We start from the raw sequence: 26,562 nt of genomic DNA on the forward strand, positions 1-26,562 counted from the left end.
GGGTAGGGCGCCATACCCATATACCTAGGGTGGTGGGTTCAAACCTGGCCCCAGCCAAACGGCAACAAAAAAATAGCTGGGCATTTTTGTGGGTGCCTGTAGTCCCAGCTACTTGGGAGGCTAAGACAAGAGAATTGCCTAAGTCCAGGAGTTGGAGGTTGCTGTGAGCTGTGACGCCACAGCACTCTACTGAGGACAATAAAAGTGAGACTGTCTCTAAAAAAATAATAATAAATAAAATTAAAATGTAAAATGTTGTCCCTCTCCTACACTGTCCACATTTCACGGGGCTAGTGGTTATCACATTGGACAGGGCAGATATAGAACATTGCCATCACTGCAGAAAGTTGTATTACACAATGCTATGCTAGAGCTGGGACTAGCAAAGACCAGAGAAAGCAAAATAACCTGAAAACCCAGGCCAGTGCCTGGTTGGTTTTGAGTGGGAAGGTTGACTGAGTGAGTCAGAAACAAGCTGGACTTTAGAACAGTGACATCACAAAGCATAGCTCACAAAGGCTTAAGAACACCGGGGCTCTCAGCTACTGCCCCTAACTCATATCTATTCCGGAAGCCTCTGCACATGTAGTTCCTGGAGCTGCCGTCTTATTAAAATGCCACCATCTTCACCTTCAACTTTTACCTGGGACAATATCTTAGATTCTCTCTCTCTCAGCACAATATGGAATTGGATACAAGCAAGTCTTCTGGGAGAGTCTACTGCGCCTCAGCAATCAAATCAGGGGATACTAGATAATCTTGGTCCAACTGTACAAGTCATCCTGGGGATTTCCTTTATATTTGTGTTGGGAATAGGATTATATTCCTTATGGAAACGAAGTGTTCGATCAATTCAGGTTATACTCTTTTGTTTCAGAGAAATTTAAATAGTTATAAATTGAAATTTGGTTAGTTCTCTCTTATATTGCTGCCACCCAATTTTAAGAGCATGCAGATGAGCAAAGGTGAATTCTATTCTCTTTAGTTGGTTGAAACCAGGTTATCCTTGGAAATCTCCACCAACAAGGTTTGGGGCATAAAAATGCTCTTTATCACTGTGGTCTGGTTTGCTTGCTATCATAAAATAGATCAGACAAGTTCATAACCAGGGAAAGCAGCTTTACCCTCAAATTTAATCGGATCACTAATTCATCTTTTTTTTTTTTTTTTTTTTTTTTTTTTTTTTTTTGTGGTTTTTGGCCAGGGCTGGGTTTGAACCCACCACCTCCGGCATATGGGACCGGCGCCCTACTCACTGAGCCACAGGCGCCGCCCACTAATTCATCTTTGAATGCCTACTATGTTTATAGTATAGGCATTGTACTATGTCTGAGACTGTGGGTATGGCCTTCTGTTCTTACTATTGCTCTGTAACTGATAAGGAGGCACATATATTCATTAAGTCATCACAATGTTTTCATTATTGTGTTTCCACAAGTCTCCATAAATGTACATGTATAGGGCCTCTTTTTGGAAACAGGAATTTAACTGGCTGAGAAATATGAAGCTTTTAGGATTTTTTGTTTTAGCATATTTTATCACCAATAATAATAGTTTGTTTACAATACAGTCAAAGTGCTTGGAGAATCCCAACAATTTTATGAAACAGAGGTTGTTTTCACATGACAAATGAAGCAGGTACATCGAGGTTCAATAGAAATTTAAGGAGACTTTTAAAGAGGATTTCTTAAAGAGTGATGAGTTTACTTAAGAGAGATGTTACTATTGGATCATTTTATAGCATTTGCTTATTTTCATATGTCACTATTATTTTGGAATCATAGTCACAGGCATTTTCTACACAGTATCTTGTCAAAACTCTGGATAGGGCCAGGTGCAGTGGCTCACACCTGTAATCCCAGCACTTGGGAGGCCAAGGTGGGTGGATTGCCTGAGCTCACGGGTTCAAGACCAGCATGAGCCAGAGCAAGACCTCATCTCTAAAAATAGCCTAGTGTTGGGGCCTATAGTCCCAGCTATGTGGGAGGCTGAGGCAAGAGAATCACTTGAGCCCAGAAGTTTGAGGTTGCTGTGAGTTGTGACACCATGGCACTCTACTAAGAGTGACAAAGTAAGACTCTGTCTCAAAATAAATAAATAAACAAAAAATAAAAAAACCTCTGCATTGGCCAGATTACAGAGCTCATGCCTGTTAATCCCTACACTTTGGGAGGCCGAGATAGGATTGCTTGAGGTCAGGAGTTAAAGACCAGCTTAGGCAACAGTGTGAGATCCTATCTGGATAAAAACAAACAACATTTACCCCTGTGCCCAAATCCTGCATAGTAGCCATAGCAGGGATTATCATCTCCATTTTGAAGGTGAGGGAATTTGGTTATCACCTGCCTAAGTTCACATAGTTTGTAAGAACTGACAAACCTGAGATCTGAGTCCAGTTTTTAGGATTTCAAATTCAGTTCTCTAAAATATAACTTAACATAAACCAGTTGGGCTAAATCCTCAACAAGAATGTGCATACATATTTCAATTAGTTAACATAAGGCAAGAAAACAAACTCTTAAGCTAATTCTGAGTTTAGCTCAATCAGTAAGATGGTTTTGCAGTCCTCTAGACAGCTCAGTCAAGAGAAAAGAGGTAGTATAACAGTAGTTAATCGCTAGGCTCTGGAGTCAACACTGCTTGGGCTTAAATCTTTGTTATACCATTTGCTGTGTGACCTGAGAGCCGTCCCTTAACCTCTAAGCCCATTTCCTTATCTATGACATGGAGTTCCTGGTGCTTCCTTCATAGGGTCATTGTGAAGATAAAGGAGATACTTAATGCATAAAACTTAGCACATATTCAATAAGTAGTGCTAGTTATTATAATAGGGAAAGAAATGATTGGTTTTATCCTTATCATGGTAGGAATCTCTCCTAGTATATACATTACACTATGTATAATAAATTCCCACACAATGGGTAAACTGCTTATCAACTACAACCCAGATTTTAACCTTACAAAAGCAAATGATATAATCTAATCACATCTATCCCCACAGTAATCTGAAATTAAAAAAAAAAATTAAGCCATGGGGGTGGGGGAAGTTTTTTTGACAGGGTCTCGTGCCCAGCTCTGTCCTAGCATATTTTAAAAACTTTTCCATGACCAGGAAATTCAGTTTTTCAGATCACTATGCCTTAAAAGTATGCTTGGAAGGTTGAGTATGGTGCCTTACACCCGTAATCCTAGCACTCTGGGAGGCCAAGGCAGATGGATTGCTTGAGCTCAGGAGTTTGAGACCAGCTGGAGATAGAGTGAGACCCAAATAGAGAAATTAGGTGGACATGGTGGTGGGCGCCTGTAGTCCCAGCTATTCAGGAGGTTGAGGCAGGATTGCTTGAGCCCAGGGAGTTTGAGGTTGCTGTGAGCTATGACAACACGGTACTCTAGCTTGGGGCAACACAGTAAGCTCAAAAAAAAAAGAAAGAAAGAAAGAAAGAAAAAGGAAGTATGCCTGGAAGTAAGAATTCCTAGATTCTGCTCAGGCCTCTACCACTTCCAATCTATGACCCTGGACAATGTCAGGGTCCAAACTGGAAGATACATAAATATCCAATTCTGGTTTTTCTACATAACTTGGTCATACATGGGCAACTTCTAGCACAGAACCTAGCATGTGGCAGACATTCAGGAAATGGTATCTATTATTATGGTCTTAATTAAGTGCATATAATAATCCCTGACCCACATATCTTTCCAGTTTGTGGTGAAAATCAACGATGTGGAAATGTTTTTTAAATGAAAGGCTTGGCATAAGAATGAGGAATTATTTTTATAGTTATGTATTTGTTTTGGCTTGCATCTATAGTAAAATGTGGCATTTCACATGAATAAGCAAATAACACTAAGCTTCTGTTGTTTCATTTTAGAATACATTGTTGTTTGTACTCACACTCTACAAAATTTACAAGAAAGGCTCAGATTTTTTTCAGGCTTTGCTAGCCAACCCAGAAGGGAATTTCAAAATTCAAGACGGTAATAATCTCTTCCTGTCCTTGGGTCTGCAAGAGAAAATTTTGAAAAAACTTCAGATGGTGGAAAACAAAGTGAAGGACTTGGAGGGAATGATCATTGCCCATAAACCTGCTACAAAGAGGGATTGCTCTTCTGAGCCCTACTGCAGCTGCTCCGACTGCCAGAGTCCCTTGGCCACATCAGGGTTTACTTCCACATCTGACATGTGATGGACTCCAGTCTTTTCCAGAAAAGCACTGTTTCCTTCATGTGTGCAGTGGTGTATCAATAAAGATAGAGAACTATATTGAAATTACCCCACAATGACTGGCTGTCTATTTAGTAGCGCAGATTTACTTGCGTGGTGGAGTAATGAGGTGTTATAAATGCTAGTTAAAAATGTCTCTGGGATGGTATTGCTCACTTATTAGGTTGGAATCTGGCTATATCAGAAAGGATAGCCAGACTGGAATTTAAGCAGGTGGGAAAAAAGGGAGGGTGGCCGGGGAATATGGTCTTGAGGTCCATGTGGAAAAAGTTGGACTGGATATAATAAAAAACAGGAAAATGCCATTTGAGAGCTGTGCTGTGAACTGTCCTATAGAGATAGGCTGCCCCCAGTGCTGGTTTTTGGCCTAAAAGTAAATATAGTATATGGCTCGGGGGTCTCATTCATTAATTAGTCAAAAGTGGGCAAGGGTAGGAATGGATATGAAGAAGACTGACATACGGGAGACTGTTTAATTTTACCCAACTCTTACTGATATCTACTGTCACTAGGCATCGGGTACATTAAGCCTTACCTGGGACTGCCTGACTGCTTCAGGAGCACTTAGTCTGGCTGGATGGACAGGTAATTTCAGAACAGGGAATTATAATATAGTGGGGTCATATCATTTTGAAGTGAGGTAAATTCTCCTTGGCAGGAAGGAAAAATTAGAGGCATTCTACTCAATATGTACCCAGATGAGACAGAGAAAGAGAGAGGGCCTACTGGGAGATGGCAGGAGATGGTTTCACAGCAGGTCTCAGATTCCATAAATCTTATAGTGTATGCATTTTTTGTCACAATAAACGTGATCATGGCCATCCGAAACATTTGGTTAACTATCTGGTACCTAAGTGAAATACTTCATTTGGTGAGGAAATAAGTGATTTGTTGCCATTCTGAAGAAAAATTTGCTGTCCTGGTCAACAAGAGACAATGTAGTAATCTCCCCAGTGACTTCCCCTAAAGGGATTCCCAAGGGTAATTCTGTCCATTTGTCATTTCTGCCTAGTGCACTGGTGTCAAATGCTACTCCAGTGTAAGACGTGACTTCACTCTATACTGTACTAAAAACAGGTGGGTGGATACAGTGTGGGCCCAGCAAAGGATTCTCCCGTAAAGGATTACATAGGCAGACAATGAAATGGAAGGTATTTCTCTTGGTGGGAATAATCATGGAGGTATACATAAAAAGGATGGCTTAGTTGGGTGTGGTGTTGCACACCTGTAGTCCTATACTTGGGAACCTAAGGTGGGATGATCACTTGAGGCCAGGGATTTGACGCTATGGCACTCCAGCTGGGTGTGAGAGCAAGACCCTGTCTCTCTCTCTCTTTTTTTTTTTTTTTTTTGTTTAGCAGGCCTGGGCTGAAGACGCTTATCTTTTTTTGGGTGTGTGTGTGGTTTTTTTTTTGGCCAGGGCTGGGTGTGAACCCACCACCTCCGGCATATGGGACCGGCGCCCTGCTCCTTGAGCCACAGGTGCCGCACATACTCTATCTTTTTTTTTTGAGACAGAGTCTTACTATGTTGCCCTCGGTAGAGTGCTGTCACATCATAGCTCACAGTAACTTCAAATTCTTGGGCTTAAGTGATTCTCTTGCCTCAGCCTCCCAAGTAGCTGAAACAACAGGTGCCCGCCACAATACCTGGCTATTTTCTGTTGCAGTTGTCATTGTTGTTTAGCTGGCCCAGGGCCGGTTTTGAACCTCCCAGCCTCAGTGTACAAGACTCTGTCTCTCAAAAAAACAAAACCGGGTGGCGCCTGTGGCTCAAGGAGTAGGGCGCCAGTCCCATATGCTGGAGGTGGCAGGTTCAAACCCAGCCCCGGCCAAAAATCACAAAAAAAAAAAAAAAGAACAGAATTAGGCGGTGCCTGTGGCTTAGTCAGTAAGGCACCGGCCCCATATACCGAGGGTGGCGGGTTCAAACCCGGCCCCGGCTGAACTGCAACCAAAAAATAGCTGGGCATTGTGGCGGGCGCCTGTAGTCCCAGCTACTCTGGAGGCTGAGGCAAGAGAATAGCTTAAGCCCAGGAGTTGGAGGTTGCTGTGAGCTGTGTGATGCCATGGCACTCTACCGAGGGCCATAAAGTGAAACTCTGTCTCTACAAAAAAAACAAAACCATGAGGTGGCACCTGTGGCTCAGTGAATAGGGTGCTGGCCCCATATAGTAAGGGTGGCGGGTTTGAACCCAGCCCTGACCAAACTGCAACAAAAAATAATTGGGCATTGTGGCAGATGCCTGTAATCCTAGCTACTTGGGAGGCTGTGGCAAGAGAATCACCTATGCCCAAGAGCTGGAGGTTGCTGTGAGCCATGACACCATAGCAATCTACCAAGGGCGACAAAGTAAAAAAAAAAGCCATGGTGGCTCACACCTGTAATCCTAGCACTCTGGGAGGCTGAGGCGGCGGACTGCTTGAGCTCATGAGCTCAAGACCAGCCTGAGCAAAAGGGAGACTCTGTCTCTACTAAAAATAGAAAAATGAGGCAAGAGGATTGCTTGAGCCCAAGAGTTGGAGGTTGCTGTGAGCTATGGAGCTATGATGGCACAGCACTCTACCCAGGATGACAGCTTGAGATTCCGTCTCAAAAAAAAAAAACAAGGTGGCAATGGCTATTTCCAAAGTGACAAAGATTTGGCTTCAGAGTGAGACATACTTACCTTATTCCTCAAATTAGCTTTAATTTATGATGTGGTGGACAGAACAGACGGGAGTTAACAATGTCCATCATCTTGGACTGTGGTGCTCTTGTGGAAAAAAGAAAAAAAACAACATCCATTATCTGATGGTTTAGGTGAGCAGTTTGTTATTATGCTGCTGATGGAGTGCTATGGCAATCTTTTAAAGTCAGTCTTTCAATTTTTGTGCTTTCACTTTAGTCATCTTGTTTTGGGTATGCCTCTAGTGTATACCAAAGGAAAGTGTTAGAAGAAGGGCCTTAACATTCACATTTGTACTATATAATATATATAGTATATAGTATAAAGTATATAGGCTTTGTACTATCAAAAATGGGCCATTAGGGGGGCGATGCCTATGGCTCAGTGAGTAGGGTGCTGGCCCCACATACCCAAGGTGGCAGGTTCAAACCCAGGCCCAGCCAAACTGCAACAAAAAATAGCCGAGCGTTGTGGTGGGCGCCTGTAGTCCCAGCTACTGAGGAGGCTGAGGCAAGAGAATCGCCAAAGCCCAGGAGTTGGAGGTTGCTGTGAGCTGTGTGGTGCCACGGCATTCTACCAAGGGCGACAAAGTGAGACTGTCTCTACAAAAAAAAAAAAAAAAAAAAAAAAGGGCCATTAGAATCTGCCTGGGAAATAGACCATAGAATGAGCTAGAAAATAGAATGAGCAAAACACAAAAGAAATAACAGGTTGGCTGCTCCTGTCAGGGTATACAAGTGTGGTAAAAAATGATGGTAGAAAATCATGTATTGCGGGCAGCGCCTGTGGCTCGAAGGGGTAGGGCGCCAGCTTCATATGCCAGAAGTGGTGGGTTCAAACCCAGCCCCGGCCAAAAAAAAAAACTGCAAAAAAAAAAAGAAAGAAAATCATGTATTGCTTTCAGCCTAGAATGATAATCGATTCATATCACAATAACAGGCTGAATAGTTAAATATTCACTTCTTGTGGTGATCATTAATTTCCTGAGGCCAGAGTACTTATAGCTGGGGTATCAATTACAGAACCTCAGATGATGGATAAGCAGAGAATCAAGGCAAACTAGGAGAAGAGCTTGAGAACTATTTTATCATTTAGGTTAAATGGAGTAGGTGAACTACCCCCATAGCAATGTCTACTACTCTAGGGGGAAAGTCTTTTTCCTCCGAATTCTTTGTTCTTTGTCAAAATCTTGCCAAATTTTTCATACAGTAGCCACAGGGATCACCATTCCTCTGCTCAAAACCCCACGATGGCTTATTCTTTCATTGTGAGTAAAAGTCAAGTTCTTGACTAAAAAGATGGTGTATGATGGCATGGTCCACGTTCCGCCGCCTTCTTACCCTCTTTACTCTTTCCAAATCCTCTTACATGTGTACCATTCCTTTCTCATGCTAAGGATTGACCAACTTTGGGGCATTTCCTCCACATATTCACTTGGCTTCTTGTCTTATTGGGGGTGGGGGCAGGGCTCTCAGATGCCAGTTAATCTGAGACGCCTTCTTTGACCATCTTAAGTAATATCCCTCACACCAACACGTTGTGTTCTCTTTTCCCTGATTTTTCTTCATAGCACTTATCACCGCCTCCACTTTTACTGTTAGATATTTGCTTATTACCTATCAAATACTCCAGCCACCCCATTAGGAATATAAGCTCCAAGAGAGGAGCTTACATCTAGAGTACCTGAAACGACATCTGGCATTTCACACTCAGTATCCGTTGAATGAGTGAATCTCAGTTAGTCTTGGGTTTTTTGAACTTCACACCAATGTCCTGTTCCCCTAGCTCTTCAGACATGTGTGACAGATCAATGCCATGATGTCATTCTCCCAAGTAGTAGCTAACTTCTCCCAAGTAGTAGTAACTCACTCAAAGCCATATACATTACTAGGCGCTTTACATAAATTTCTTCATTTGATCCTAAAAATACGAGGTGACAAGTATGTACTATTATTTTCATTTCACTGATGAGGAACTGATGCACTGAGAGGTTAAACGACTTGCTAATATGTGCTGCAGCTGTCACTGGCACTCAAGTAGCTTGACTCTAAGCCTGTGTTCTCTGTCACAAAGTTTGGGAGGCAGAGGCTTTAGATTCACAGGTGAAGAGGACACTGCAATTTTGGACCAGGGGAGAGAAAACTGTGAAGTGTTTGTCCTCTTTATAGTTGCTATTTAAAAGTTTTCATCATGGGCAGCACCTGGGGCTCAGTAGATAGGGCACCAGCCCCATATACTGAGGGTGATGGATGGGTTCAAAACCAGCCCCAGCCAAATTGCAACAAAAAATAGCCAAGCGTTGTGTAGGGTGCCTGTAATCCCAGCTACTCGGGAGGCTGAGGCAAGAGAATTGCCTAAGCCCAGGAGTTGCAGGTTGCTGTGAGCTGTGTGACGCCATGGCACTCTACCCAGGGTGATAAAGTGAGATTCTATCTCTACACACACACAAAGTTTTCATCATAATCTAAATAGTTGCAATGGATATAAATATTGACATTTTAAGATAAAACCATTAATCACTTTTTACAATGTAGTCAATATAATTTAAATAATAATTGAATAACCATCATCCATTAAAAAATACACTAATCAGCTCTTCAACATTTTTTTTTTTTTTTGAGACAGTTTCACTATGTTGCCCTCAGTAGCGTGCTGTGGTATCGTACCTCACAGCAACCTCAAACTCTCGAACTTAAGCAATTCTCTTGCCTCAGCCTCCCAGTAGCTGGGACTACAGGCACCTGCCACAACGCCTGGCTATTTTTTTGTTATTGTTGTCATTGTTGTTTCAGCAGACCCTGGCTGGGTTCAAATCCACCAGCCCCGGTGCTTGTGGCCAGAACACTAACCACTGAGCTATGGTAGCTGAGCCAAAATTGTACTTTTATTTGTAATCTATGACTGGGCGCTATTCCTGGGTTCAAATGATCTTTCTGCCTCAGCTTCCTAAGTCGCTGGGACTACAGGCACCCCCACAAGGCTGGACTATTTTTAGAGACAGGGTCTTTTTTGTTTGTTTGTTTTTTTGGAGACAGGGTCTTGCTGTAGCTCAGGCTGGTCTCAAACCTGTGAGCTCAGGCGATCTACCGGCCTCAGCCTCCTAGAGTGCTAGGATTACAGGTGTAAGCCACCACACTGGGCCTAAAATAAAATTTAAAAAATTCCTGTCTCTGCAGGGAGTGGTGGCTCATGCCTGTAATCCTAGCACTCTGGGAGGCTGAGGCGGGTGGATTGCCTGAGCTCACAGGTTTGAGACCAGCCTGAGCAACAGCGAGAGCTCCTCTCTGAAAACAGCCAGGCCTTATGGTGGGTGGGCTCCTGTAGTCCCAGCTATTTCGGAGGCTGAGACCAGAGAATAACTTGAGCCCAAGAGTTTGAGGTTGCTGTGAGCTATGGCGCCACAACACTCTACCCAGGGCAACAAAGTGAGACTCTGGGGGTGTCTCAGAAAAAAAAAAAAAAATTCCTGTTTCTGTGTTAGAATTCTTTTGAATTGAGTACTCATCACAATAATCCAGTATATAGCTGACCAAAATGACACGATTACAAATTATGGTAATACATAAACGTAAAAGGTAAAATTCTATCAGGAACACATCTCTTCATGAGATGGATGAGGCTTTCCCACCAATTAATTCATGTAACTAGATGAATTTATTTCTTTTCTTACTGCTAGATTAACAGGGTTCAGTTTCGATTTTATTCCTTTTTTGTTTTCACAGACATACGTGCTGAGAAACAGTATTCACATAAATATATGGTAATACTAGTAGTTCTGCTGTAGCAGTGTCAATCAACTCCTTAGTGTCTTTCTGAGTTATATGTCAAAAATCCAATAACGTTAGGCTGAGGGCAGTGGCTCATATCTGTAATCCTAGCACTCTGGGAGTCGGAGGCAGGTGAACTGCTTGAGCTCACGGGTTTGAGACCAACCTGAACAAAAGCAAGACCGCATCTCTACTAAAAATAGAAAAACTGAGGCAAGAGGATCTCTTGAGCCCAAGAGTTGGAGAGTTGGAGGTTGTTGTGAGCTATGACACCATGCCACTCCACCCAGGGCAACAGCTTGAGACTTAAAAACAAACAAACAAACAAAAAATTTATATATATATATATCTCCAAAAACGTTCTTTCATCAGCTGACAACTTAATTAGGTCCACCATTAATTTTGTTGAAATCAAAGCACTGGAAACCATCTGATTTGCGAAAAGATTTTATTATCCTGATTAGAGTTATTTTCTCAAGTGATTTTAATTCTACTAATTGCTCTCAGAACCATTTAGGCAGTGTTGAGAAATTTTAGAGATTAATTTCAATACATCTTTAGCACTACAATATTACAGTAGTTTTAGTTTTTAGTCGTAACTACAGGTTTAGCTCAACTTATTGTAAATAATTATGCAAATTAGAAACACCATTCTGTCAAACCAATTTGCCAAATCGGATTTACTTTCGGCCAGAAAAATTCTGACTTCACCTTTCAAGTCAAATCAATGTGTGTCCTAGTGACCACATTTCATTTCTGAATTCCAAGATAGAAATGACACTGAACCCTAATACCTCAATATGAGTTTGTCCCCGAGATAAGGTAAGGCATCTTTCTTTTTAGGTATTTCTTTCCTTTTTATTTATTTAAAAATTTTTTTTTTTTTCCGTTTTTGGCCGGGGCTGGGTTTGAACCCACCACCTCTGGTATATGGGGCCGGCGCCCTACTCCTTTGAGCCACAGGCGCCGCCCCTTATTTAAGAATTTTTAAAATAAGTTTATTCCCCAGCGACCGAGGAGACTGGCAGACTCTTGTCTCAAAAGTACCAGGGTCCTCGTTTCAGGTATTTCTAACCCACGCTATCTTTGCTTTCTTCCAGGACACTCCCTCGGGCAAAATGCCACCACTGATTATACTAGGGTGTGGAAGACCTTTCAATGAAAATTCTCTTCAACTGCATGGTTTCCAAGTGAGGCCTATGTCCGTCCGAAAAAAATACAAAAGAAAGAAAATTCTCATCCCTACAGTCTCGAATGACTGAATTAAGAACACCACAATACAGGCCGAAATATTCCGTTTATAATGCCTTGTCTCGCTTTTAAAGTATCGGGGAAGCACATACCACCATCCGAGCAGCACTAAGAGGAATGGTTTTTAGAACCTGGCAAGACAGCTGCTCTCCATTCTTCCCAGATACGTCGGGGGCGGGTGGCCGCCCGCTCCGAGACGGCTCCAGCTAAGCCCCGACCACCAGCCGGCTTGTTCTGCGCAGATGCCGCAGCCCGGTCAGGACAAACCGCTCATGAAAGAGATGGAATTGCCGCTCTGGAGGTTAGAAAGCCAAGGACCTCGCCGCGTTAAACGGCCCTGGGGAAAGGCCAGAACCGCAGGCAGGAGCCCAGCGTGGAGAGGTAGGGGAGGACTGTTGGCGCAACGCAGCTGAGCCGGGGGCCGGAAGCAGGCATGGGAGCTCCCGCCTTCTTTGCGCCGGAAGTAAGGAAGGTGATGCTGCTCTTTTTCCAGCAGAAACTAGGAGGCACGGGAGAGTCGGCAAGGGGAAGAGAGTTTATGTGACACTGACGGCAGCGGGCGAGGGTGGGATGGGGGTGGGTGTCGGAGTAGGGGCACACGGAAGGGACGGATATCATTGTGACACCGCAGGGACGCTCTGAGGGAACGGATGTTGGTGTGGCTCGGGTGCACGCTGAACCTGCCGGCGGAACTGGGTGGCCATGGGTATGTGGGCATCGCTGGACGCGGTGTGGGAGATGCCGGCCGAGAAGCGCATCTTCGGGGCCGTTCTGCTTTTCTCCTGGACAGTGTATCTTTGGGAGACCTTCCTAGCACAGCGGCAGGTGAGCCTAGACAGGGCCCACCTGACCTCAACACCCGGTTAGCCCTAAGTGAACCTCGGCCTAGACCATGAGTCTCTTGATGATTGGTCCAGTTCCAGCACTAGTAGTCTCGAGCCTGTGGTCCCTACTAAGTCTCCTAACTTGGCTCGATGGCAGACTGTGGCTTTGAGCAGGTCTTGGTGCCTCAGGCTAGTTTTCTGTAATGTTATCACGGGACCCAAGCCATTTGGGCCCTGAAAAAAGGGAAGGGCTTCCTCCGCCCTGTCAGGCTTGAGCTCTTGTGCCTGCTGTACAGTTTCCTTAGGATTCTTGGGCCCATACTTAGCCTCCTTTATCTTTGGCAATAGCCTTCCAAATAAGGTACTAACATTTTAGAAACAAACGTCCCCATGACATTTGTGTAATCGTGCTCAACCACGAGATTTTACAATCCTTCCAAGCACTTTTTTTCTTCTTAAAGTGAATATATTGTTTTTGCCCCCCCCAATATGTTTTCATAAAGCACTTTCATTATTTTGTTTAAAAAATTCAAACAGCCTGGGGCGCAGTGGCTCACCCCTGTAATCCTAGCACTTGGGGAGCCCGAGGTGGTGGATTGCCTGAGCTCACAGATTGAAGACCAGACTGAGCCAGAGCTAGACCTCGTCTCTAAAAACAGTCAGGCATTGTGGCAGTTCCTGTAGTCCCAGCTATTTGGGAGACTGAGACAAGAGAATGGCTTGAGCTCAAGAGTTTGAGGTTTCTGTGAGCTGTGATGGCACAGCACTGTACTGAGGCTGACAAGGTGAGACTTTGTCTCAAAGAAAAAAAATTCAAACAGTAGAACAGAAAGCGAAAATTACTTAGTAATTTCCTGGAGATAACCATAGCTAACAGCTTGATGGATTGATTAGTGATCTGAATTTATTTATTTATTTTAGAGACAAAGTCTCAGTTTGTCACCCTCGGTAGCGTGCTGTGGCGTCACAGCTCACAGCAACCTCCAATTCTCTTGCCTCAGCCTCCCCCAGTAGCTGGGACTACAGGCGCCCGCCACACGCCCGGCTATATTTTTGTTGTTGTTGCAGTTTGGCCAGGGCTGGGTTTAAACCTGCCACCCTCAGTATATGGGGCCGGTGTCCTACTCACTGAGCCACAGACAGGCACCGCCTCCCCGCCCCCCTTTTTTTGAGACAGAGTCTCATTCTGTTGCCCTGGGTAGAATGCTGTGGCATCACAGCTCACAGCAACCTCTAACTCTTGGGCTTAAGCGATTCTCTTGCCTCAGCCTACCGAGTAGCTGGGACTATAGGTGCCCGCCACAATGCCCGGCTATTTTTTGTTGCAGTCTGGCCGGGGCTGGGTTTGAACCTGCCACCCTTGGTATATGGGGTGGGCGCCCTACCCATTGAGTCACAGGCGCCGCCACAGTGATCTGAATTTTTCTTTTTTTTTTTTTTTTTGTGGTTTTTGGCCGGGGCTGGGTTTGAACCCGCCACCTCCAGCATATGGGACCGGCGCCCTACTCCTTGAGCCACAGGCACCGCCCGCGATCTGAATTTTTTTTTTTTTTTTTTTGGCCGGGGCTGGGTTTGAACCCGCCACCTCCGGCATCCATCTGAATTTTTTAATGAGATGGACTTTAATTGCTGATTTTATTGCACTCTCCCATTGCTGATTTGTTTTACTTACCAACACTCTTCTGTGATGTTATTGAATTATGTTAATAGTTATGAAAACCACTGGAGCTCTTTTTTTTGAGTATTACAGTCTTTATCCTCTGCAAATTTCTTGTCTTGGTTTATATTCTACGTGAATGTTTAAACTGAAAACATCTGTATCTGTCAATGTATGTATTATATGTCAGTCTCTTCCTTTAGTCCAGGATATTCAAAGGTAGGTGTTAAGCTGTATAGCTAGGTAGTCTGACACAGCTCTTTGGATAACTTCTTTCTACAGAATCTTGCTGCCCTATAGAAGATCTTTTGGATAAAGTAAACAGTGTTTAGTATCTAAATTGGGGGGATGGGTATTACTGAATGTGTCTCTTACTTTAATATAAGCCTAGTTACAGTAACTACTTTTCAGCAGAATCTTTACTGAGTGAAATGCTCACAGCTTTTATTGGCACCCAACAATATATACAGAATGCATTTATTGTAAAACTGTTGTAGAAGATGCAGTCCGTGTACGGTTATTATTTGGTATCTGTTCTCTTTTTGTTTTTTTGTTTTTTTTTTAGAGACAGAGTCTCACTTTATGGCCCTTGGTAGAGTGCTGTGGCCTCACACAGCTCACAGCAACCTCCAATTCCTGGGCTTAAGCGATTCTCTTGCCTCAGCCTCCCAAGTAGCTGGGACTACAGGCGCCCACCACAATGCCTGGCTATTTTTTTGGTTGCAATTCAGCTGGGGCCGGGTTTGAACCCGCCACCCTCGGTATATGGGGCCGGCGCCTTACCGACTGAGCCACAGGCACCGCCCTGGTATCTGTTCTCTTTATGTCCATAGGCTGAAGTTATCTTTTGGAATTTAGTATAATGAGAAAGTTGGTCTTCCGTAGGAGACCTGATATGTTTGTATTTGGCATTCCCCAGATTTCCTTTAGTTTGGCCTCTAGGACTGAATTTAATGACCAGCCTCAATATCTGTTAATACTTGTGGTTGGCATGTTTGCTTCTCCTTTATTTAGAATTTATATGATACCCAGAATGAGTGGTACATGTTACAAAGTTGTGATGTTACAACTTTGGTTTACATATACAAATTGAAGTGTGATGACAGATTTCAATTTTACCTAGTCAGCCAGCCTCAGATTCTGTTGTTCTGCTTTTACCTTTGTGCATTAGTTGTTTTATTGGTTAGTATATTTGATCACGTTCAATACTTGTGCAATCATGAAGCAAATTAAACAGGCACAAGTAATAAGTTAATGCTACAAACCATTCAATATTTTATCTTAAATTACTGTTGTAATAAACAATTGACTGTTCTGTTAAAGTGTTTTCTTCAAAATATTTCAGAGAAAGATATATAAAACAACAACTCACGTACCACCGGAGTTAGGACAGATAATGGATTCTGAAACATTTGAGAAATCTCGACTGTATCAATTGGATAAAAGTACGTTCAGCTTCTGGTCCGGACTTTATTCTGAAATTGAAGGCACTGTGAGTAATTTACTTCCTGGAGACAAATTGCTTAATACTTTGTAATGTTTGTTTTCATTTTGTATTTTTGTGAGAAAAGAGGCTATCATATCTGTAAGTTCCAGAAGAGGCAGAAACATAATCGTTTAGTCAGTTGAAAATTATAGAAAATGTGGTAACTTTTGCCAGTGATCCTATTCCATTAAGATCCAGCTGAGATGTCCTCTCTTCTAAGCAACCATTTGAAATTCTCCTTGCCTGTCAACTGTGGATAAGGACGTATTTTATCATTATTCCTGTCAGAGTATTTATCACATTATGTTAAATTTGCCTGTTTAGTTGGCAGACTTGTGGCTCTTAATTTTTTTTTTTGTAGAGACAGAGTCTCACTTTTATGGCTCTCTATAGAGTGCTATGGCATCACATAGCTCACAGCAACCTCCAACTCCTGGGCTTAGGCGATTCACTTGCTTCAGCCTCCTGAGTAGCTGGGACCATAGGCACCCGCCACAACGCCCAGCTATTTTTTTTTTTTTTTGTAGAGACAAAGTCTTACTATACCGCCCTCGGGTAGAGTGCCGTGGCGTCACACAGCTCACAGCAACCTCCAACTCTTGGGCTTACGCGATTCTCTTGCCTCAGCCTCCCGAGCAGCTGGGACTACAGGTGCCCTCCACAACGCCCGGCTATTTTTTTTTTTTTTTTTTTGTTGCAGTTTGGCCGGGGCTGGGTTTGAACCCGCCACCCTCTGCATATGGGGCCGGCGCCTTACTCACTGAGCCACAGGCACCACCCTGCCCAGCTATTTTTTGTTGCAGTTTGGCCGGGGCTGGGTTTGATCTGCCACCCTTGGTATATGGGGCCAGCGCCATACTCATTGAGCCACAGGTGTCGCCCTGACTCGTGGCTCTTAAAGAAAGGGCACTTGGGTGGCGCCTGTGGCTCAGTGGGTAGAGTGCCGGCCCCATATACTGAGGGTGGCAGGTTTGAACCCAGCCCCGGCCAAACTGCAACAAAAAATAGCCAGGCATTGTGGTGGGCGCCTGTAGTCCCAGCTAGTAGGGAGGCTGAAGCAGGAGAATCGCCTAAGCCCAGGACTTGGAGGTTGCTGTGAGCTGTGACACCACGGCAGTCTACCTAGGATGACAAAAGGAGACTCTGTCTCTAAAAAAAAAACAAACTTCATTATTTTATTTTATTTATTTTATTTTTATTTTATTTTATTATTTTTTTGAGACAGTCTTGTTCTTTTGCCCAGGTTAGAGTACTTCAGCCTAGCTGACAGCAACCCCAAATTCCTGTGCATAAGCGATCCTCCTGCCTCAGCCTCCAGAGTAGCTGGGATTACAGGCATGCGATGCCATGCCCAACTAACTTTTCTACTTTTAGTAGAGGCAGGGTCTTGGTTTTGCTTGGGCTGGTCTCACAGCAAACTCAAACTCCTGAGCGCAAGAGATCCTCCTGTTTTATCCTCCCAGAGTGCTAGGATTATAGGCATGAGCCACTGTGGCCAGCCTTGTTCATCATTTTATATCTAGTGCTTGGCATATAATTCTAGTTTATTGAATGAAACAATGAATGCCGGGCCATTTTTACTTAGCAAAACAAAGGGCTAGTCTTACCTCCATGCTGAAAGAAGAAAGGCCATATAGTGTAGAGAAATATATATATTTTTTTGAGACAGAGCCTCAAGCTGTCACCCTGGGTAGAGTGCTGTAGCGTCACAGTTCACAGCAACCTCCAACTCCTGGGCTTAAGCGATTCTCTTGCCTCAGCCTCCCAAGTAGCTGGAACCACAGGCGCCTGCCACAACGCCCAGCTATTTTTTGGTTGTAGTTGTCGTTGTTTGGCGGGCCAGGCTGGATTTGAACCCACCAGCTCTAGTGTATGTGGCTGGTGCCTTAGCTGCTTGAGCTACAGGCGCTGAGCCAAGAAATATTTTTTAATGTTTTTTTTTTTTTTTTTTTTTTTTTTTTTAGTGATAGAGTCTCACTTTATCACCCTGGGTAGAGTGATATGGCGTCACAGCTCACAGCAACCTTCAACTCCTAGGCTTAGGTGATTCTCTTGCCATAGCCTCCTGAGTAGCTGGGACTATAGGTGCCTGCCACAACTCCCGGCTATTTTTTTGTTGCTGTTTGGCTGGGGCTGGGTTTAAACCAGCTGCCCTCTGTATATGGAGCCAGCGCCCTACCCACTGAGCCACAGGCACTGCCCCATCATCATTATTTCTTTAGAACTCTTTTAGACCCACCAGTACCCCTAAGAGAAAGATTCTCAAGTTGAAAATAATTGTTATCTCTATCTACAGCCATAAATGAAGAAAAAAAATACATAGCTAGAAAATAATGGTGGTCATCTACCATAATTGTTTCATGAGTTCTACAAAAGAAACTGGCTCTGTGTAGCTTTCTTTTTTTTTTCTGTGCCGTCATGAGAGACTCAGATATAAGGTAGATTTTCTTTAAAATGATGACAAAATTGTCTAACTGGTCACAAAATGTTCCTTGACAGATGTGGAACAATGAGACTAGTATAGTTAGATCCAAGTTTTTCAAGGTGTTAGAAGATCGCACAGGGCGGCGCCTGTGGCTCAAAGGTGTAGGGCACCAGCCCCACATGCCGGAGGTGGCGGGTTCAAACCCAGCCCCAGCCAAAATCTGCAAAAAATAAAAAAGAAAATAAAATAAAAAAAAGAAAATCATGTAGTTTTTGAAGAGTTAAAATATTGGTATTTAGAAAAATTAATTATATTTGGCAGCTCCCGTAGCTCAGTGGGTAGGTGTAGACAGCCACATACACCGAGGCTGGCGAGTTCGAACCTGACCTGGGCCAGCTAAAACAACAATGACAACTGCAACAACAACAAAAAAAATAGCTGGGCATTGTGGCAGTTGCCTGTAGTCCCAGCTACTTGGGAGGCTGAAGCAAGAGAATCGCTTAAGCCCAAGAGTTTGAGGAGGTTGCTGTGAGCTGTGACGTCAGGGCACTCTATCCCGGGCAATAGTTTGAGACTGTCTCAAAAAAGAAGAAAAAAAAAGAAAAATCAGTTATTTGGAAAATAAAATCACATTGTTTTTTTGAGATAAACAGCTATTGTTAGAAGTTAGTCTTTTCAATATTTACTTATTATATTTTTACTAATCCAGGGCTGGTTTAATTATTGAAATATCGAAGATAGTTGGTATTAAAACTTGATTCCAAGGCGGTGCCTGTGGCTCAAAGGACTAGGGCGCTGGTCCCATATGCCAGGGGTGCTGGGTTCAAACCCAGCCCTGGCCAAAAACTGCAAAAACAAAACAAAACAAAACTTGATTCCTTCTAATCAAGGCAAGAAAGGAAGCATTATTGAGGATTATTTGGCTTTAATTAATTTGAGCATTTCTTTTATTATAAACAGGACTTACATAGGAAATCAGCCTTCAGAGAGAGGAACGCTATCCTTTTTCCTTTATGATGTTTTCTCCTTGAAAGTTCTGTGAGTTAGCCCTATAGGATTATGAGAACAAGATAGGAAAAGCATCTTTAATCTCCTTGGTTGTCATTAGTAAATAGTTCCAATCAACATGGGCAATAACTTGGTAATTATGATTGGGGACTATGGGAATGGCTCAGTTTGTTCTAGGAGATGATAAGCAGAATACATCTGTAAGATGAGAGCTCTGTAATTCTTTCCCTGGGCTTCAAACTAGAAGAAGTATTGACAGGCTAAGGCTGCGAATAGTAATAGTTATAGTCCTTGTGCTTTTTACTTTATACGAAGTTTTTATATTGTTTGATGCTTACAACAATGAAGTGGAAAGGATGGGAATTATTATTCATAAAAGGATAAGGAAGAAAGGCTCAGAGAAGTTAAAGGGCTTGTCATTTAATGGTCAAGAGGCATGCTAATAAGGGAGATAACTGGGTTTCAACTCTGCTCTTCTGAAACTTTGAAATTACATTGAAGAAATCATTCTGGAAACTCTAAGGACCGCAACATCAATATGCTAAATTTATCTCTAGGGAATTAGTGACTACATTTGCTATTGTATAGGAAATACATTACTTGAAACCCTGTTCTGTTTTAAGAGAAAGCATTAATTTCTCTTTTGTTTAAGCATTAAGAGCATTAATTAAGCATTAATTTCTCTTTTGTTTAAGCATTAAGAGAATTAAAGCATTAATTTCTCTTTTGTTTAAATTTAATAAGTTTGTGTGTTTTGGTCATAAAGAACAAAGTGAGAAGATTAACTTGGACATTTTCGCCTCAGTACTTTCTATTTGAGGGAACCTAAATAGAGGCTTCATGTGTGACCAATTGTGGATGCTACTGTTCACACGAATATGAGAAAGCATCCAGACAGAAAATGTCCAGCCTCTCTGAGACAGACTTTCTTTCTTTTTTTTTTTTTTGTAGAGACAGAGTCTCACTTTATCACCCTCGGTAGAGTGCCTTGGCGTCACAGCTCACAGCAACCTCCTCCAACTCCTGGCCTTAGGTGATTCTCTTGCCTCAGCCTCCCAAGTAGCTGGGACTACAGGTGCCTGCCACATCTTTTTTTTGTTGTTGCAGTTTGGCTGGGGCCGGGTTCAATTTTTTTTTTTTTTTTTTTTTTTAGAGACAGTCTCACTTTATTCCCCTGGGCAGAGTGCCATGGTGTCACAGCTCACATCAACCTCCAACTCCTGGGCTTAGGTTATTCTTTTGCCTCAGCCTACCAAGTGTGGGGACTGCAGGTGCCTGCCACAATGCCCGGCTATTCTTTTTTTTTGTAGAGACAGAGTCTCACTTTATGGCCCTCGGTAGAGTGCTGTGGCCTCACACAGCTCATAGCAACCTCCAATTCCTGGGCTTAAGCGATTCTCTTGCCTCAGCCTCCCGAGTAGCTGGGACTACAGGCGCCCGCCACAACGCCCGGCTATTTGGGGCCGAGTTCAAACCCGCCACCCTCAGTATATGGGGTTGGCGCTCTACCCACTGAACCACAGGTGCCACCCTGAGACAGACTTCCTTGATATGTCATAGATGTCAATAGAATCCACTCAAGAAATGGAATGTCTTGTCTGGGGAGTGGGGTGGAACAGAGTAGAAACAGAGTAGAGAAATGCTTCTCTAATTTCTGGGTATTTGTATGTAAGTTATTTTTTTTCATCTTTAAAATGAGATGTGTCTAGCACTCTGGGAAGCTGAGGCAGATGGATTGCTGAGCACACAGGTTTGAGATCAGCCTGAGCAAGAGCTAGAGCACATCTCTAAAAATAGCCAGGCGTTTTGGTGGGCGCCTATAGTCCCAGCCACTTGAGAGGCTGAGACAAGATTCACTTGAGCCCAAGAGTTTGAGGTTGCTGTGAACTGTGATGCTAGAGCACTCTATTGAGGGTGACAAGTCAGTCTCTCTCTCTCAAAAAAAAAAAGTAAATAAATTAAAAATAAAATAAAATGAGAAATGGGTAGATATCAAATCATACCTCATAAGGTTTGTGGCAAGGACTAAGTAGTAAGGCAATGTAAGTGAAGCGCTTTGAATAGTGTTCAATAGGGCGGCACCTGTGGCTCAGTAAGTAGGTCGCTGACCCCATATACCGAGAGTGGCCTGTTTGAACCCGGCCCCAGCCAAACTGCAACAACAAAAACATAGCTGGGCCTTGTGGCGGATGCCTGTAGTCCCAGCTACTCGGGAAGCTGAGGCAAGAGAATCGCCTAAGCCCAAGAGCTGGAGGTTGCTGTGAGCTGTGATACCAAGGCACACTACCAATGCCGACAAAGTGAAACTATGTTTCTAAAAAAAAAAAAGAAGAATAGTGTTCAACACATAGCAGTTACTTAGTCATTGCTAAGTTTCTTTGGTCTTCTCTATGCAATAGAAATGACTAGACTCTCCGCCCTGCCTGCTTTTCAAGACTAGTGAAATAGTGTAAGTCAAAGCACTGAAATTATTTCTGTTGGAATCATTAAATCTTGCCAGAAAGCCTTGGCATGGTGGTTCACACCTGTAATACTAGCATTGTGGGAGGCTGAGGTGGGTGGATCACTTGAGTTCAGGAGTTTGAGACCAACCTAAGCATAGTGAGACTCTATCTCTACTAAAAACAGAAAAACTGGCTTGGCGCCTGTAGCTCAATGGCTAGTGCGCCAGCCACATACACTGGAGCTGGCGGGTTCAAATCCAGTTTGGGCCTGCCAAACAACAATGATGACTACAACCAAAAATAGCTGGGTGTTGTGGTGGGTGCCTGTAGTCCCAGCTACTTGGGAGGCTAAGGCAAGAGTTTGAGGTTGCTACGAGCTGTGACAACATGTACTCTACCCAGGGCAACAGCTTGAGACTCTGCCTCAAAAAAAATAGGGTGCCTGCCCCATATAGTGAGGGTGGCGGGTTCAAGCCCGGCCCCTCCAAACTGCAACAAAAAAATAGCCGGGCATTGTGGTGGGCACCTGTAGTCCCAGCTACTCAGGAGGCTGAGGCAAAAGAATTTGCCTAAGCCCAAGAGCTGGAGGTTGCTGTGAGCTGTGTGACACCACAGCACTCTACCGAGGGCGATAAAATGAGACTGTCTCTTAAAAAAAATAAAATTTAAAAATAAAAGCAGAAAAATTATCTGGGCATGTGGTGGGTGCTTATAGTCCCAGCTACTCAAGAGGCAGAGGAAAGAGGCTTGCTTAAACCCATGAGTTTGTGTTTGCTGTGTGAGCTATTCTGATATTGCAGCTAATCTGATATTGTAGTCTGGGCAATAGAGTGAGACTCTTGTTTAAAAAAATAAATAAAGGAAGTTATGGGGATCTTGTACTTCTAAGCAAGGAATGTGATTAATCATTGTGTTTATGAGTTCCTATATAGAGAAAAATAAATAAGTTGATGCTGTTGACAAAATGAATTCCAGAAACCTAGTATTTATTTTGGGAAGTAGAATTTCTTAAGAATTCCTTTTTTTCGGGCGGAGCCTGTGGCTCAGTGAGCAGGGCGCCGGCCCCATGTACCGAGGGTGGTGGGTTCAAACCCAGCCCCGGCCAAACTACAACAAAAAAATAGCCGGGCGTTGTGGCGGGTGCCTGTAGTCCCAGCTACTCGGGAGGCTGAGGCAGGAGAATCGCCTAAGCCCAGGAGTTGGAGGTTGCTGTGAGCTGTGTGACGCCACGGCAGGCACTCTACCGAGGGCAATAAAGTGAAACTCTGTCTCTACAAAAAAAAAAAAAGAATTCCTTCTTTTCAAATTTTGAACTGCTCCCTGGTTCCTAATGTCCTGGTGATTTGATCAATGTCTGTGCTCACTTTATCTGCCTTAGACAAAGGGTGGTGGTGCTGAAGGAGGGGCCTACTGTTATGAAACCCTGACTTCTGCCTCATCTTTTCCAGGCTCAGATTTACAGCATTCTGTCCTCCAGTTTTGTAAGTGGATGTGACTCTCCACTTTCTGTCTTGACTGAAGAAGACCTTTTTTTCTCCCCACAGAAAAGACAGTTATGGAGCTATATGGTGTGATTTAAATTCCATTTCTGTCACTCCTTAGCTGTGGGATTTTGGACAAGTTGTTGTTTTTTGTTTGTTTGTTTTTGAGACAGAGTCTCACTTTGTCACCCTTGGTAGAGTGCTATGGCATCATAGCTCACAGAAACCTCAAACTCTCAGGCTTAAGCAATTCTCTTGCCTCAGCCTCCCAGGTACCTAATGGACAAGTTGTTTAACCTTTCCAAGCTTGTTTGTTTGTTTTGTTTTGAGACAGAGTTTAATTTGTTGCCCTCCGTAGAGTGCCATAGCGTCAGAGCTCTCAGCAATCTCAAACTCTTGGGCTCACGTGATCCTCTTGCCTCAGCCTCCTGAGTACCTGGGACTACAAGTGCCCGCCACGGTGCCTTACTATTTTTTAGAGACAGGGTCTCCCTCTTGCTCAGGCTGGTCTTGAACTCCTCAGCTCAGGTAATCTATCTGCCTGGGCCTCTCAGAGTGCTAGGATTACAGGCATGACCCACTGCACTTGGCCTCCTTTTTTCTTTATAACATATTTTCTCATATGATAGTTTCTAGTACTATTTAAAAGTGACCAAAGTGGCGGTGCCTGTAGCTCAGTGGGTAGGGCACCGGCTACATACACCGAGGCTGGTGGGTTCAAAACCAGCCTGATCCAGCTAAAATCAACAATGAAAACTGCAATAAAAAAATAGCCGGGTGGGGCGGCGCCTGTGGCTCAGTGAGTGGGGCGCCGGCCCCATATACTGAGGGTGGTGGGTTCAAACCTGGCCCCGGCCAAACTGCAACCAAAAAAATAGCCGGGCGTTGTGGCGGGCGCCTGTGGTCCCAGCTGCTTGGGAGGCTGAGGCAAGAGAATCGCTTAAGCCCAGGAGTTGGAGGTTGCTGTGAGCTGTGTGATGCCACGGCACTCTACCGAGGGCCATAAAGTGAGACTCTGTCTCTACAAAAAAAAAAAAAAAAAAAAAATAGCCGGGTGTTGTGGCGGGCGGCTGTAGTCCCAGCTACTTGGGAGGCTGAAGCAAGAGAATCGTTTAAGCCCAAGAGTTTGAGGTTGCTGTGAGCTGTAACGCTACAGCACTCTACCAAGGGCGACAGCTTGAGACTCTGTCTCCAAAAAAAAAAAAAAAAATAAATAAATAAAAATAAAAGTGACCAAAGTATGCTTTGTTTTATAGCTTATTCTTCTCTTTGGAGGAATACCTTATCTCTGGAGGCTTTCTGGACGTTTCTGTGGTTATGCTGGCTTTGGATCAGAATATGAGGTATGTGATTCATTAGCATATATTTGTCAGAATCTTTCTTTTTTGCTCAGCAACCTTTATGCTAAAGTTAATTTTTTGTCATTAGACTTGCTTCTCTGTTTGCATAATCCTTTCTTACTCATGCTGTGTTACTGTAATAAACCCTAGAGTTTCACTGACTATCACAACATTTTATTTCTCAATCACATAAGAGCATAGTCTGAGTATTTTTTTTTGTGTGTTTTTTTTGGCCGGGGCTGGGTTTGAACCTACCACCTCCGGCATATGGGACTGGCGCCCTACTCCTTGAGCCACAGGCACTGCCCAAGTCTGAGTATTTTTAGTTAGCAGTTGACTTTCTTCCATGTGGTAAACCAGGGACCCAGTCTCTCTCTCTTTTTTTTTTTTTTGTTTTCATTGCTGGCGAATTGGGTAAAGCCTTAGGCTTGAAGCACTGTCCGAGATTCACTAGATAAAGAGGGATCCTTTCATGTTTCATTGGTGAACCAGTCAGTTGACGTCATCCAGATGCAAGGGAACTCAAAAATAGTCTCTGGTGAGGCAGCTGCTTCTTAGGAACAATTCTATACAATGAAAAGGGAAACATGAATTTTGTTGAACCCCACACTAAGCAGGTACTTCTATGTCACATGCATTTACAAGATAGTTCAAAGGGAGCATATCTCTTAGAATCTCCACTAAACTGCCTGAGTTGGCCATCTCCTCTTCCAAGGAATTTTATTTTATTTTATTTTTTATTTATTTATTTATTTTTAGAGGAATTTTAGTTACTATGCAAAGCATTAAATGTGAGCCTCCCAATTAGACAGGATGCTATACCACTGCCTCCTGACTTTTTGTTGGAAATTGCCAAGTCTGTTACCTCCTTCCCAGTTGTTTTAAAATCATGGCTCTCTTCTAGGTTTATAGTACCTTAGACTTTCATATCTCACAGCAACCTCAAACTCTTGGGCTCAAGTGATCCTCTTGCCTCTGCTTCCCAAGTAGCTGAGACTACAGGCATCCACCACAATGCCCACCTAGTTTTTCTATATTTAGTAGAGTGCTAGGATTATAGGTGTCAGCCACCACACCTGGCCCTGTATACCCTTTTGTAAAGGAGCCAAATTCTTTTTTTTTTTTTTTTTTTGAGACAGTTTCACTTTTGTTGCCCTTGGAAGAGTGCCGTGGTATTATAGCTCACAGCAACCTCAAAGTCTTGGGCTCAAGTGATTCTCTTGCCTCAGCCTCCCAAGTAGTTGGGGCTACAGCTGTCCACCACAATGCCCAACTAGTTTCAGAGACAGGGTCTTGCTCTGGCTCAGGCTGATCTCAAACCTGTGAACTCAGGTGATCCACCTGCCTCAGCTCCTAGAGTGCTGGGATTATAGGCATGAGCCACTGTGTCTAGCCATTAGACTCTTGATTTTGACTTGCCATTTATATATTATAGTGTGGAAATTTACTTACATATACTATAGGCACCCACCACAATGTCCAGCTAGTTTTAGAGACAAGGTCTTGCTCTTGCTCAGGCTGGTCTTGAACTCCTGAGCTCAAGCAATCTATCCGCCTCAGCCTCCTAGAGTGCTAGGATTATAGGCTCAAGTCAGCTTGTCTAGCCCTACAATTAAAATTTTGATGCTGGCTCAGTGCCTGTAGCTCAAGCGGCTAAGGTGCCAGCCACATATACCAGAGCTGGTGGGTTTGAATTCAGCCTGGGCCTGCCAAACAACAATGACAACTACAACCAAAAACTAATTGGGCGTTGTGGCAGGCGCCTGTGGTCCCAGCTACTTGGGAGGTGGAGGCAGGAGAATCGCTTGAGCCCAGGAGTTGGAGGTTGCTGTGAGCTGTGATACTACGGCACTCTATCCCACGTGACAACTTGAGGCTCTTGTCTCAAAAAAAAAAAATTCTAATGCTGCCAAATTCTATCCCAAAACAGTTTTTTGGGTTTATGTTCTTTTATAGTATATTAAGCACTAAAGTATTCTTTTCCTA

General features: G+C 43.5%; 2 protein-coding genes across 3 annotated transcripts in view; both read left to right on the forward strand.

Annotated features, from left to right (window-relative positions):
- The first annotated feature begins 614 nt into the window (after positions 1 to 614).
- TMCO2 (transmembrane and coiled-coil domains 2) lies at positions 615 to 4,270 on the forward strand. The gene is made up of 2 exons (XM_053575542.1): positions 615 to 857; positions 3,873 to 4,270. Exons 1-2 carry the CDS (start codon positions 615 to 617, stop codon positions 4,185 to 4,187), a joined length of 558 nt encoding a protein of 185 aa, XP_053431517.1. The 3' UTR covers positions 4,188 to 4,270.
- Positions 4,271 to 12,405: 8,135 nt separating this feature from the next.
- ZMPSTE24 (zinc metallopeptidase STE24) overlaps positions 12,406 to 26,562 on the forward strand; it is a 55,478-nt gene continuing 41,321 nt past the window's right edge. Inside the window, exons 1-3 of one of the 2 annotated variants that reach the window (XM_053576248.1) lie at positions 12,406 to 12,736; positions 15,738 to 15,884; positions 24,493 to 24,579. In XM_053576248.1, coding sequence (XP_053432223.1) covers positions 12,614 to 12,736; positions 15,738 to 15,884; positions 24,493 to 24,579 — 357 coding nt within the window. In that variant the 5' untranslated portion in view covers positions 12,406 to 12,613. The remainder of the gene's footprint in view (positions 12,737 to 15,737; positions 15,885 to 24,492; positions 24,580 to 26,562) is intronic. The other variant, XM_053576249.1, reaches the window with a different exon arrangement.

The sequence above is a fragment of the Nycticebus coucang genome, chromosome 22, assembly GCF_027406575.1.
Source record: "Nycticebus coucang isolate mNycCou1 chromosome 22, mNycCou1.pri, whole genome shotgun sequence".
Classification (NCBI taxonomy): domain Eukaryota; kingdom Metazoa; phylum Chordata; class Mammalia; order Primates; family Lorisidae; genus Nycticebus; species Nycticebus coucang.

Bases quoted from the DNA above. Each gene is read 5' to 3' on its own strand.
- TMCO2 (XM_053575542.1), top strand. From the start codon at position 615: ATGCCACCATCTTCACCTTCAACTTTTACCTGGGACAATATCTTAGAT. The intron at 858-3,872 runs GTTATACTCTTT...GTTTCATTTTAG, and splicing joins GAAGTGTTCGATCAATTCAG to AATACATTGTTGTTTGTACT.